At 47.7% G+C, this 14,214-nt stretch overlaps 1 protein-coding gene across 3 annotated transcripts in view; it reads right to left on the reverse strand.

Annotated features, from left to right (window-relative positions):
• Window positions 1-14,214, reverse strand: part of Adamtsl3 (ADAMTS like 3) — a 294,249-nt gene that overhangs the window by 139,853 nt on the left and 140,182 nt on the right. For all 3 annotated transcript variants that reach the window (XR_005089681.1, XM_028873809.2, XM_028873810.2), the window contains exon 7: window positions 12,432-12,558. Coding sequence is in view for 2 of the 3 variants with exons in the window: in XM_028873809.2 (XP_028729642.1) it covers window positions 12,432-12,558 (127 nt within the window). In the remaining variant the exon portion in view is untranslated. The remainder of the gene's footprint in view (window positions 1-12,431; window positions 12,559-14,214) is intronic.

A 14,214-nucleotide genomic window follows, 5' to 3' on the forward strand; every position in this document is an offset into this window, starting at 1 on the left:
TCCTGCCTGTTAGGATGGGCAACTTCTAGGCCTCCTGGCAAACTCCCCCTGGGCCTGGTGCTAGCCTAGAACTTGGGTTGGGCTGAAACAAGGGCTAGTATTGGAAAAATAAGAACAGTCTCAATAAAGCCTCTGGAAACCTCCCACCATGGTGCCCAGACGGAGATGCCAACCAAGGCTGAGGCACCATCAAATCCTACCCATCCCATCGTGGCACCATCCAGTGGCTGAAGTGGATCCCACCAACCAGAGGCCTCTTCTGTGTTCCAAACCATCATATCGATGGCAAGAAGCCCACATCTGGGAACACTCAGATTTGGAGGTGGTGATGGCGGCCAATGGTTCCTGCGGGACACTGATTATTTTGGAATTCTTCCCAAACCTTCTCATTGAAATTTGTCCTGTGATATCCTTGATCCTGCCAATGGCTGCTCCATCTTCCAGGGCTTTTCTTCTCATTCTTTAGGTGGGATCTGCATCATTTTTACTCTGCAAACTATACAGAGAGGCAATGTAGGGAGGTTATAAACCCAGACTCTGGAGCCCAGCAACATGGGCTGGGACAGCAGCAGCTCGGACTAAACTTGGCGTGCGGCCCAGGGCAAGTTGCTTACCCTCACTGCCTCAATTCCACCTGTGCAATGGTAAGAACATTTGCTCTGAGAGGCTGCCGTCAGCGCTCAACCAACAGTGTTTGCAAAAGGTCCCTCAAAGAACCTGGTGGCACTGGAGGCAGGGGGAGGCTGAGCATGCGCGGTGCCCCGGGCGCCACGCTAAGTAACTCCGACAAGTCACCACGTTTGTTCTAGAGGGAATCTATCTCTGCATCAAAGAACACTGAATTTGTTCACGTTTCAATGTTTTGCCCAACATCATGGCGCTCCTCAACTGGAGATCCAGGGTTTGGACCATAAACTCCACCCTTAACTCTTCTTCCGAGAGCCCAGCTTACGGTGTGTACCAGTGGGTTCACTACGGATGTTCCTTATGGCATCCTCTTCGATTTTACAGTCACTACACAGACTTAAGATTGAGTTTGTAGCCACTGGTTTACACACACACACACACACACACACACACACACACACACACACACACGATTCTCAAACCCAGCTGTTCCCTCTTATTTTGTTTTTTTTTCAGTCTCTAGTTTCCTGTTGTGGATCATGGCTTTGCTAAGTCACAAGAGACACAGGAAACAGACCTGGGTGTGGTGGTGCACACTTATAACCCCAGCGTTTTGGAGGCGAGAGGGTCAGGAGTGTAAATCATTCTCAGATACATGAGACTTTGTTGAAAAAAAAAAAGATATATAGGAAAAATATTGTCTTCATAATATTAAGGATTCAATAAGCATCAACTGCAGCTCCCCCCACACTGTAATCTATATCAAATCACTTATTTTCACTAATAAGTCCTACTGGAACTATGTCAACGTATATATCTTTATTATTTCATGTTTTAATAAATATTCCAAGATAACACAAGGAAAAGATATTCCAAGGACCCTCATGTTAGCAACATCTCCACTTTCCTATACCTGGTGTGTGTGTGTGTGTGTATGTGTGTGTGTGTGTGTGTGTGTGTGTGTGTAACTGTATCTGTGTGTATGTGTGAGAGAGATCTTTTCTGTTGGTTGGACTTGTTTTTGCTAAATGCCCTTTTGTTCAAGTGTTTTCATGTTACTTTTCTTTAACCGGGTGCTGGTTGGTCTTGTCAACTTGGCATAGACCTAGACATCTGGCAAGAGGGACTCTTAATGGAGAAAATGCCTCTGCAAGATAGCCTGTAGGCAAGTCTGTAGAGCATTTTCTTTATTAATGATTAGTGTGGGAGGGGCCAGATCACTGTGGGTGGTGCCATCCTAAAGCAGGTGGTCCTGAGTCATTTTAGAAAGCAGATCCAGAAAGCAAGCGAGGAGCATTCCTCCACGCCCTCTGTATCAGCTCCTGCTTCCAGGTTCCTGCCTTGAGTCTGACTTTCCTCAGTGATGAATTATGGCTTAATAATTGTTAAGATGAAATACACTCCATCCTCCATAAGTGGCTTTTGGTCCTGGTGCTTTATCACGGCAATAGAAACGCTGAGACACCCCTCGTCTATATTTTCTTTCTATTACCTAAATACACACACACACATACATGCACATGGCTCCCACACACAAACACAACATACATACCATTCAAAGGAATACACGAGTTTCTTTTTTCAGGAAGAATGATATCTGAATAGATACTGGTGTTCATAATAGTTATACCCCATAAAACTGCAAACAACATGCTTGCCTTTACAAAGCACTAACAGGTATGAAAGTGTTTGTCATCTGAAAGAACATGGTGCTTGGTACTGTACTGACCCCACACGACCACACCATCTGGCATGGCTTAGACTAAAGGTGGCACTCTCTGTCACACTGTGAAGAGCAGAGGCGGACAGCTTTTCAGAACTCCAGTGATGGAATCTATGTCGAGTTTGGCGCGCTCTCTCTGTGGTGCTGAGGCTGGCTGTGCTGTACCCGAGAGTCAGCATGTGGGCGCCGGTATTTTAAAGCTGCCTGCGGGAGGTTTCCAGGCTCCTTTCCATGAATGGAGAGGGAGAGATGAAGTGAGCCAAGGAGCTAACGCAAGAAAAGGAATAGTAAGAAGCCCAGAGCATCAAAGGGAAGAGGGATACAGCAAGGATTTGATTCCGTGAGAGCAACCAGCCGCAAGCCGGAAATGGATTCCTCGGTACCCTGCCTGGAGCCACACAGCCTCTCGCCGCCCCTGAGCCGAAGGGCAAGCATTGCTGAGTATCTGGCCTCTGTGCCAGTGTGCTCTGAACCTGAAGACAAATTTATTTACTGGCTTAAAATGCCTTTACCTCACAAGGGTGAGGCAACCAGCAGTGTGTCTAGCTAGTCCAATGTGAGTTGATGCTTACCTCCATGGCAACCTGAACAGCAGGCAGTAAGTGAGGACTGGGGGCGGGGTCAGGGAGTGGGGGAGCAGTGGTGGGAGGTATTGGGGAAGGCTGTGATATGTGACATCTACTAAAAAACTCAGATGTTCCACAAAATCCTGCTGTGCCTCTTCTTTTCTGCCTGAATGTGGCATTGAAGAAATGAAGAGTCTGGCAAGAAGAAATGTGTATCAGTTGTCTTGAGTGGTGAAAACGGGGCTGAAAAGCAGAAGAGTTAGCCAGAGGTGCGTTAACAATCACCTGGGAAGTCTGGTGGTATACCTGGTCCCCTGAATCACCCCCATGAAACTGTAAAATTGTAGGGCAGAGCTGAGGAGTCTAAGAAGGGACAAACTGTGCAGGCGATCTTGATTTGCATGCTGGGTAAGGACTCACGAAGCTGGGCTCCCCCCGGGAGAAACAGGGGCAGGTTGGTTGAGGCGGCCATACCCATCTCTGCTTCCACTTCTGTTCCAGCCCCGCAGCTCTAAATCTCGGGTATGTTTCACCTCGTGCTCACTCAGATGTCCTTTCAGGATAGTTTGGGAGAGTGTCTGAGCACACAGAGCTGAAGCCAAACCGTTCTAGCTATTCATGATTTGTGAGACCTAAAACAAGGTACTCAGTACCCTTGAGATAATTTCTCCGTTTGTCAACTGGAAAGGCACGATGATCATCTACACCTGAGGGCAGCAAATCAGAACATTCAGGAAAAAAAAAAACCCATTGTGCCCAGCACAGAATAAACATGCAACCAGCGGAGGGAGACACCAGCAGCAGCAGCAGCAGCCGCCGCCGCCGCCGCAGCAGCAGCAGCAGCAGCAGCCTGACAACTATTAGTACTAATTAGACCCAGCACATGGCAGATGTCACGCCTCCTGGGTGACACTGGGAGTTGAGGGGGTTTCATTTCCCTTGGGGCCTTTGAGAATTGCTGCTGCGGGATTGTTGGTCCAAGTGGGCTCTTCGCATCTGTTCAGGTTAGGACGACATCCCCTCTCTGAGAACGCGCCCGGTGCCAGGGGTTGGACTACGTGTGAAGGGGGCTGGAGGAGCTCACACACCAACAGGGGAGTTCAGTATACGAACAAAAGGCCTAGCTCACAGGTATAGACAGTGGAAAGCATGAGTGCAGAAGGAACCGAGGTGATTTCCGGATAAAGGGGCAACTTCACACCAACTCACTTTGGTGGGGCATAGAAACTTCCCCAGGCACCTTAAGCCATCTGTATGAAACCTTTTCATTAAAATTTTGGAAAACTATTTCATATAAGATTTTAAGTCTCCTTTCTCCAACCCCTATTCCATCCCAAAGTCTATTCTTAAAAACAAGGAATAACCTACAGTTATATTTTTAAGAATTCCAGCCCTAGAAGACCTCTCAGAACTCCCCTGCACTAACACTCTGTGTTAGCACAGATGAAAGAACCAAGGCCCCAGCCAGTGAAGCATCTTGCTTGTTGGCAGCCAAGCTGAGGTTATTACAATGCTCTTTGGCATCTAGGCGAAGCCTATTGCACAACACCATCCAGCACCACTGAAATCATAGCAGGAAGCAGAACCACGCCTGGCTCAGTGTACACACTCATTAGTTCCATGTTAATTGAGCCCCGCTCCGAGGGGTGCTTGATACTGGCCCAGCATTAGGAATAAAATGGACATCGTAACACACGTGATGCTGACTCTTGCAAAGTCTTACTAGTGTGAGATGCGAGTTAAACACAAAAGAAAGTCAGTGCTTCCTGCCACAAAGGCTAAGCAGAAACTAAACAAAAGAGAAGGGCTGGCTTCTGGCAAATTGTCTGAATGCCTGTCCGGTATGCAGCTCGACCCAAAGAGTGAGAACCAGAGAGCCATGCTAAGAAACAGAAGCATAGTCCAGGACATGAATGGGTTGGTGCAAGAGAGAATGCACCAAGGTAGAAATGGCCCTTGGCATTCTAGAATCTTCCAGAGCAGTGTGATGGCACCTTAATATTGGAGAGGCAAATGGCAGGAGAATCCTTCTCAACAAGATCCACATGCCACTTTTCTCTTCTTTCTGTCCATGGGAAGCCGGAGGATACACAGAAACACGCAAGTGAGCCAGGCGAGAACCGACTTGGAATTGCTAGGTCCAAGCGGGTCTCTCACATGTAGGCTCTAGGAGTGGAAGGAGCCACCCCATTAAAATCAGCAATGTCGGGGAGCGGGACAGGGTCGGGGGTCTGGAGAGACAGCTCAATCCTAAAGAACACTGTTGCTTTTTGCACAGAGCTCGGATTCGGTTCCCTGCATCCACATGGTGGCTCACCACCATCCATAATTCTAGTTCCAGGAGATCCAATGCCCTCTTCAGACCACCACCTCCCCAGGCACTAGGCACACACGTGGTACACACATACATGCAAGCAGGCAACACACACACACACACACACACACACACACACACTAATTTTTAAAAAGTAGCAACAACTTTTGTTCGACTCTTCTTTTTTTTTTTTTTTTTTTTGGTTTTTCGAGACAGGGTTTCTCTGTGTAGCTTTGCGCCTTTCCTGGATCTCACTCTGTAGACCAGGCTGGCCTCGAACTCGCAAAGATCCACCTGCCTCTGCCTCCCGAGTGCTGGGATTAAAGGCGTGCGCCACCACCTCCCGGCAGTTCGACTCTTCTTTAACAAGCCAGTATCAGAGTTTTATTGACAGAATCTTGCCACAGAAAGATGAATGGGGAGGCAGAACGGTAATGAGAAGGGGGAGGAATGAAAACCAATCTGTTTATCTGCTAGCAAATCCTTTCTCTCAGGTTCAGTCTTCCCTCCCATGGATCATGTTGAATTTGTAGGTTACCTTCAGAAGTGCCTGTTGAAGTAGAAACGAGCAGTGTGTGGTGAGGAAAACTCACATGCATTACACTGTGAGACAGCCTAGTGGCCCACCCAGCCTGGGATGTGAGCATCACAATGCCGAGGGCATGGTTAGCATCACCAAGTCCAGACTTAAATGATGAATTGGCGTTCCCGTCTGGCTTTGGGTGCCACAGTATCAATAAACTCAGATAACGCTTGTCAAAATGAATGAAGAGCGCAGAGTAGACAAGCTGGGCTCTTTCCTTCCTCATTGTGTCCTCATGGGGATGAGACTGAAGTAGGAGGCAAACACGGAAGTCCCCAAGTGTGTGTCAAGACTCGGATCTCTGTGTTAGCTTCTCTGTTGCTGTTCTTATGGGAACTACCCTGACTTACTCCACAATATATACATACCTCAAAACGTTGGACTGGGAACTGGAGAGATGACTCAGTGGTTAAGAGCACTGGCTGCTCTTCTTGAGGATCCGGGTTCCATTTCCAGCACCCACATGGCAGCTCACAGCGGTCTGTAACTTCAGTTCCAGGGGATCTGATGCCCTTTTCTGACCTCTGTGTAAACTGCATGTCTGTGGTGCCCAGATATGCATGCAGTCAAAACACCCCATACACATAAAATACTTTTTTAAAATTTTTAAATAACCCATTATTTAAAAACAAACAAGCAAAAGCCAAGAATTCCATTGTACCCCACAAATATAGACTCATTAGTCAAATAAAATATTATTCATTTCGATTTTCAAGGTTGATTTTATATTATTTCGTGTGTGTGTGTGTGTGTGTGTGTGTGTGTGTGTGTGTGTGTGTCCACCTCAGAGGCCAGACAAGGGCTTTGGATCCCCTGCATCTGGACGTACAAACAGTTGTAAGCTTCCAGATGGGGGTGCTGGGAACCAAACTCAGGTCTTCTGCAAGAGCAGCAAGTGTTCTTAACCACTGAGCCTTCTCTCCAACCTCATCCTTTAAAACATTTTACTTAATTATTGTTTTATACTAAAGACCACCAGAGTTTTCTCCTTTGGAACTTGAGTGGCTTCCAGCTTCTTTTCCAACAAGTAAATCTATTTATGACGGTTGTTAGTTCAGTCCCCGCCTGACTCCGAACAGGAAATTGGTGTGTTGTATCTGGATTCGTTTCTGATTTTTCTCATAGCGAAGGCTTTGGCTCCAGGCTCTTACACCTTGTGTCTGCCTTGCTGCATGATGGAACTGATATCCTGTATGCAGCCTTCTGCACTTTATCCAGTGCGAGCTTGTGCCAACAGCCTCTCCTAGCCATGTCTTGACTCAAGAAGAGTCCCCGGGAAGAAGGCAGGAATGATTGCTTGGCAAGACATGGGCTTAGAAGCTCCGTGGACCCTGTAGGCCTCAGGGATGCCGCTCAGGGGAGCCATGGCTTCATTTCCCTCATTTCTTTCACACAAAGTGTGATTAAGGGAAGTGCTTCCATATGGCCTAGAGAACTCCCAGCCAAACTGGCTTCAGCTGGCCAGTTTCAGAGCCACAGCAGACAGGACAGGGCCACCAAGAGAAAGAGTGAAGAACAGGAAGCACCATACTTTCACATAAGCATGCTACCTTTAGCCTTAGCCTTGGCACATGGGTTTCCAAGTGAATGAAATGCCAGCATTCACCACATCACTCATTCCTTGGTGCAAAGGGTCTGCCTGAGCACTCCGGCTCTCCTTTTTGCACAGAAATTGAACAAAAACATCTGATCCTTTTGGGATTCTTAACTAGCGGCATCCTTGGTGGGCAGGAAGATCTCCAGGGCTTGCGGGCCAGCCAGTCTAGCGGCAAAATGGCAAGCTCCATGTTCAGTGAGAGACCCTGTCACAAGAGAACAAGGAAGGGAAGGAGGAGGCAGGACTTCTGAATTCCACCTCTGGCTTCAGCATACACCGACCCAGGGGGGTGTCTGTACCTGCACACACATGTACAAGTACACACACATCACATACACAAACAAAAGGAAACAGAGAAGAAAAGAAAAACCAGAATGACAAATTTGGGGCTTATACGTCCACACAGATTTTCCTGGAAAGAAAACACTTTGAAGAGAACGTTTCCCTTAGTTCTTTGGGAATTTCATACATTATATTTTGATCATATTCACCCCTCTGCCAACTCCTCCCAGGCCCACCCACTCATACCCACCCAGCTTTGTATCTTTGTTTCTCCTTAAGCAGTAAATGATTTCAATAGATTCTTGTAAGGATATATACCCTGAAAGCTGACGGTCGATGAGAGGAGAGGAGAGAGAAAGAAGTGAGCAAAGGCAGGAAGGAGGACAAGAGGGAGAGAGGAAAGAAAGGATGGAGGGAGAGGCAGGGAGATCTAGACCTGGAGGGAGAGAAGGGGAGAGGAGAGGAAGGACCTCATCAACAGTGAGAAAATGGGGACTGTGAAGCTGGCTCAGTCAGTGAAATGTTTGCCACACAAGTATGAGAACTCTAGTTCAGATGCCCAGAACCCAGACCGGGCATAGTGGCCCACACCAGTATTCTCAGCACTTCGGAGATGCAGATAGGCACATCCTGGGGGCCATTGGCCGGCCAGCCTAGATGAACTGGTGAGACCCAGGTCCACTGAGAGACCCCCTCTCAAACACTAAAAACAGTCAAGGAAGACACTTGATGACATCCTCTGGCCTCCACACACACGTGCACATAGTTGGAGGTACACAGGAATAAGTACACCCACTGCACACACGTACAAAGAATGATGCACAGGTAGGCAGGCATCTACATCTAGCACAACACTCCCTCCAGGTCCATTCCCATTTCAGCACCTCTTGTCTGTACTTTCTACAAAATAACAACCAGACAAATCGTTTCAGGACACAGTTTCACTGGCTTCTGTTCTGGTTCCATTCGAACGTCCTTGGTGTCTAATTTCTTTTGGACTGTGCTAGAAATGGAGTCTTCTCTGGTGGATTTCCAAACCTTTAAGGGCCAGCCCTCACTCTAGGTGCTCCCAGCCCACCGAGCCGAACCGCCCATTGTGTTAGCGCCCCCACCCAGGAGTCATGCTGCAGCAGCCCTTCACGGCACAGCCTGTCTCTTTGAACTGCCTGATCTGGGTCCTTCCTCCCCTTCTGCTTTCTCCTCCAGTCCATTCTTGTGTGGTCCTTCCCAAACATCAGTCAGCAGCACTCTTAAAAACCTCCCTTAACCTATTTTCTAGAATTCATTTTGTGAGACATTTCTTAACATCCCTTGTCTTTAATGGGTTTGACAACCTCAAAGCTGGAATGTAAGAGATCTAGTGAAATGACATCATACATCCGAAGAGAACTTGGATAATCCTAAAGTATTATGTTGTCTTGGTACCAGTGATAATGATGGGTGGGATGCTTAGTGCCTGGTTCCTATCCTTTCAAAAGCAAGAGTGTCACATGCTACAGTTCTGGTCAGTGGCAAAGAAGTCCTAAGGGATGACTTCTCTTTCTGAATAAAGGACACAGAATTGAAAGAAAGTCTCTACTACTAGCTCTCTTTATCTGAGAGGTGGATGTAATGTCTAACCGTTCAATTCTGTAGCCATGAAGACAAAGTCACAATCACAGGGTGTGGAGAGAGAAGAGCTAGAGTCTTAGAAGACATCACAGAGCAGGAGAGAGCAGCTGCCCAGCCTTGGTCACCAGTCCAGACTTCCTCTCAGAGGACACATATACCTCTGCAGTTTCTAACCTGGGTTTCATGAGATTCGGAACATGTGCATTTCCATTGGCACACCGGCTGTCAGTCACCTACTTCATGAAGGCCATAGAATGGAACTTCCATCACTTCACACTTCCCAGCCTTACTGGGCTCTCATCATGATCCCTCTACCTTTTTACTATCATTAGTGAGTTCCATCTCCTTTCCCCCTAGTGAACACATCTCACTGTCCTTATTCTCAGTAACCAACTCTTTCACCTAGTGAAGAGCAGATCAGAGCTAAGAGGATGGAACACATGTCATTTTCCATCATATTCTCCAGCTGTGCCTTGAATTTATCCCCTCCTTCCCTTGGGAAACCCCTCTACCCGTTCTCATCTTCTCTTCCCTCATCAGCTCACTGAGGTCAAGCTTGTGTATCTGAAGTTCACTCTAGTGAATACTACAGATCATCTTCAAACTGCCAGAATGGGGGAGGGGCGGCAATCCTGGATTCCAGCCATCTTCACAAGAGCGTTAGACTTCCTTGAGATGACCCATTCCTGTGGCTTCTGTGACTCTTGCTAAGTTCTGTGTACACCACCCATTCCTCTTCTCTGATTAAATGTTGGAGTTCCTCAGGTGCAATCCATGGCTTTTTCATGTTCCACGTGCTCTCTTTGGGTGGACCCATCTACATTCACAACTGAGTCCCATGATGAGCTGGCATGTTTCTAACCACCCTCCAGCCACAAACGAAACACACTCAACAGCTGTTGGAAAACATTGGAAGGGTGCAAAGGGATGGAATATCCAGAGAGCCAAGATTCTCAAGAGAAGGAAAACCCAGGGAGATGGGCTCTTACCCTCAATAGATGCCTCCTTTCCAAGGATGCCTAATCTCAGAAGAAGAGCAGGTGAACATAACAAGCTGCCTGAGATGAAAATGATGCTTTGTCCTGTGTCTCTTACTGTAGTATTTACTCAAAGAACTTCAAACTCTGATCCTGGAATTCCTCCTCCTCGATATCTTTCCAAGCATCGAATCCTCACCATCTCCTGCCACACTCCTTCAGACGAAGGTTCTTGGGTTTAAAAGGACTTTTCTATTTGAACTCTCTGCTTCCAGGTTGTCCTTGAAGGTGATCTGAGTTCTCCCAAGTCACTCCACTGTCTAAATTGTTTTGATGACTCCATCTGACACAGGATAAAACCACGCTGATGACAGCTTGTGTGGTTGACTCCTGAACACCACTCTGTCTAATCTACTTCTCAATGGACACTCAGCCTGGAGTAGCAGATGAGCAGGACCACAATGACACCCTGCTTGTTTGGTGTGATGGAGCATGCCTAGAATTCTAGCACTCAGGAGGTTTCCAAAGGGTCAGCCTGGGCTGCATGGCCAGACCCTGTTTCAAAAACAAAAAACGAAAATGAAAACACACACACACACACACACACACACACACACACACACAAAATCCGACAAGTAAAATGGCAAGTTTTTCTCCAGTGTTATACCACACATGGAATTCATATTTCCTCTTGGAAGATTTTGTCCACCTGTCCTCCCTAATTCTTGTCCTCCCTGCTTCCCCTCCCCCTTGCTTCCCATCCCCTCTGCTTCCTGTCCCCCTGCTTCTTGTCCTCCATGCTTCCTGTCCCCCCTGCTTCACTTCCCCCTGCTTCCTCCCCCCCACTTCCTGTCCCCTCTGCTTCCTTTCCCTCCCTGCTTCCTGTCCCATCCCCCCTCCTGTCCTCCCTGCTTCTTGTACCCCTTCTTTTTCTCTTTCTCTTCCACCCCCTTCCATTCCCGCCCTCCTTAGCCAAGGAATAAGTAAGATCCCAACTTTATACAACAACCAGACACAAAAATGAATACAAGATTTAAAGATAGACAACACTAAACAATAAAAACGGGGCGCTAGAGAAATGGCCCATTGGTTAGGATCACTCGCTGCCCTTGCAGGAGACCCGTGTTCAGCTCCCGGGGTCCACATGGCAGCTCACAAATGTTTGTAACCCTACTTCCAACGGATCTCATGCTCCCTCTGACTTCTATGGCTCTGGCACACACGTGTTACATGTACATACATTCGGGCACATATATGCATAAAATATAAATAAACATTTCAAAAATGGAAAGGTAGAAAACAAAATCACAGAAGCAGTGAGGGAAAACTTGCACGGATATTCTCTCTTCTTCACCGTCACAAGTCCTGCCAGAGGGCCAGCTTCAACCTGCAGCTGATTTATTTTAAATGAAGGTCCATTGGCACATAGCTACACTGGTTTGTTGGTGGGTGCTTTTATAGGACAACGGTTTTGAGTGGCCAGGACAGAGATGTTGCGTGCTGCAAATATTGACTGGCTGGCCATTAATACATACATTTGACCCCCGAAATTAAAGAGAAATCCTACTGAAATGAGAAGACAAAGCAGCTGAATAAATACGGCTTCAAAAGCATTACTTCCTCAACATACGCAAAAATAAAAGCCATATAACAAGCAGACAACCACGTTTGAAATAGGTGTGACACACAAAAGCTTAGCCTTCCTGATACACCACGTTTACAACATTGAAAGTTAAGAAATGCTAAGGCAGATGGATGGCTTCACTAGAAAACCAAAAGTGAAAAATAAAATAAATATTACATCATTTTCTGTCTCATTAACAACCAAAAGAAGACAAATAAAATGAAAATTTGACCCCAGTTTACCAGAAAAAAATATTTTAGTCTATTTAATAATTGACTACCAAATATTTTTAAAACATCAAAATTTTGTAATGACGATAGCTCGAAAAATTGGGGAACCTTTAAAGAGTTGGTAGAAATGGATTTTATGTGCCCTTTTAAAACAGAAAATTGAAAAATAATGATTTTTAAAAAGAAAGCAATTTGACTTCTGAAGAGTAGCCGAAGTTAATTCTGTCCAGACAAGTTCAGCATTAGGAATGCCTGTTGTGGTAGGAAGGGAACACAGAACTGGCTTTCCAAACTTACTTTTCTCCGGAGCTAGGTGCACCTTGGCCTGGCCCCGCACCAGCCTGCAGGTGGAGCCGTCCCCTGCACAGACTCCGCAGTTGTCTTCCTTGGCCGTACTTCCCAGCTGCCTGTCACAGCCCACGACCTGTGTGGGAAAGAGGGGCACGGCATCACTTAGGGAGTTGCCTTGCCTCAGCTTCTAGGCTGGCTGTCTTTATGTGGACACCGTCTTGTAAATGTCACTGATGGGATGTCTTAGAGTCGAAGATCATTTATGTGACCCTTACGCAAGGCCCACACGTGGTTGCAGCTGTCTCTCTGCAGCCTTGCTCTCCTTTAGTTATATTTCAGATATCTGTGTGCCTATAAGAGACATTTCTTGTCCCCTTTTCTCTCTGACCCCCTCGCCTTCCCTTGAGATAGTGGCCTTGAATTGGCTGTGTGGCTGAGGATAACACTGAGTATCCAGTCCTTCAGCTTCCACCGCCCAAGGGCTGACAGTGCAGGCCTGCTTCAGCACATCTGGTTCATACAGTGCTGACAGTGCAGGCCTGCTTCAGCACATCTGGTTCATACAGTGCTGACAGTGCAGGCCTGCTTCAGCACATCTGGTTCAGGCAGCGCTGACAGTGCAGGCCTGCTTCAGCACATCTGGTTCATACAGTGCTGACAGTGCAGGTCTGCTTCAGCACATCTGGTTCAGACAGTGCTGACAGTGCAGGCCTGCTTCCGCACATCTGGTTCAGGCAGTGCTGACAGTGCAGGCCTGCTTCAGCACATCTGGTTCAGGCAGTGCTGACAGTGCAGGCCTGCTTCAGCACATCTGGTTCATACAGTGCTGACAGTGCAGGCCTGCTTCAGCACATCTGGTTCATACAGTGCTGACAGTGCAGGCCTGCTTCAGCACATCTGGTTCAGACAGTGCTGACAGTGCAGGCCTGCTTCCGCACATCTGGTTCAGACAGCGCTGACAGTGCAGGCCTGCTTCAGCACATCTGGTTCATACAGTGCTGACAGTGCAGGCCTGCTTCAGCACATCTGGTTCAGGCAGTGCTGACAGTGCAGGCCTGCTTCAGCACATCTGGTTCAGGCAGTGCTGACAGTGCAGGCCTGCTTCAGCACATCTGGTTCATACAGTGCTGACAGTGCAGGCCTGCTTCAGCACATCTGGTTCAGGCAGTGCTGACAGTGCAGGCCTGCTTCCGCACATCTGGTTCAGGCAGTGCTGACAGTGCAGGCCTGCTTCCGCACATCTGGTTCATACAGTGCTGACAGTGCAGGCCTGCTTCAGCACATCTGGGTCAGGCAGTGCTGACAGTGCAGGCGTGCTTCAGCACATCTGGGTCAGGCAGTGCTGACAGTTCAGGTCTGCTTCAGCACATCTGGTTCAGGCAGTGCTGACAGTGCAGGCCTGCTTCAGCACATCTGGTTCAGACAGTGCTGAGAGTGCAGGCCTGCTTCAGCACATCTGGTTCAGGCAGTGCTGACAGTGTAGGGCTGCTTCAGCACATCTGGTTCAGGCAGTGCTGAGCACCAAGCTCTGATGCTGGACAAGCACTGTATCAACTGGGCTACATCCCCAGCTCCCCTTCCTACCCCTCCTTTCTCTCCAACTCTACCTTTTCCCCAGACTCTCATTTCTTGCACCTGATGTCTATGCCTCAGGCCCACAGCATCTCTGTACATCTGCCTCAACAGGAAGAAATCCAGATCAAGCCTACATCTGTACAGTTGCGTCTCCACTTCTTTCTCACCAGCTGCTCTTACACCTATGTTGCCACCTCCATAAACTATATCCACA

This window comes from Peromyscus leucopus, chromosome 1 (genome assembly GCF_004664715.2).
Source record: "Peromyscus leucopus breed LL Stock chromosome 1, UCI_PerLeu_2.1, whole genome shotgun sequence".
Taxonomy (NCBI): Eukaryota; Metazoa; Chordata; class Mammalia; order Rodentia; family Cricetidae; genus Peromyscus; species Peromyscus leucopus.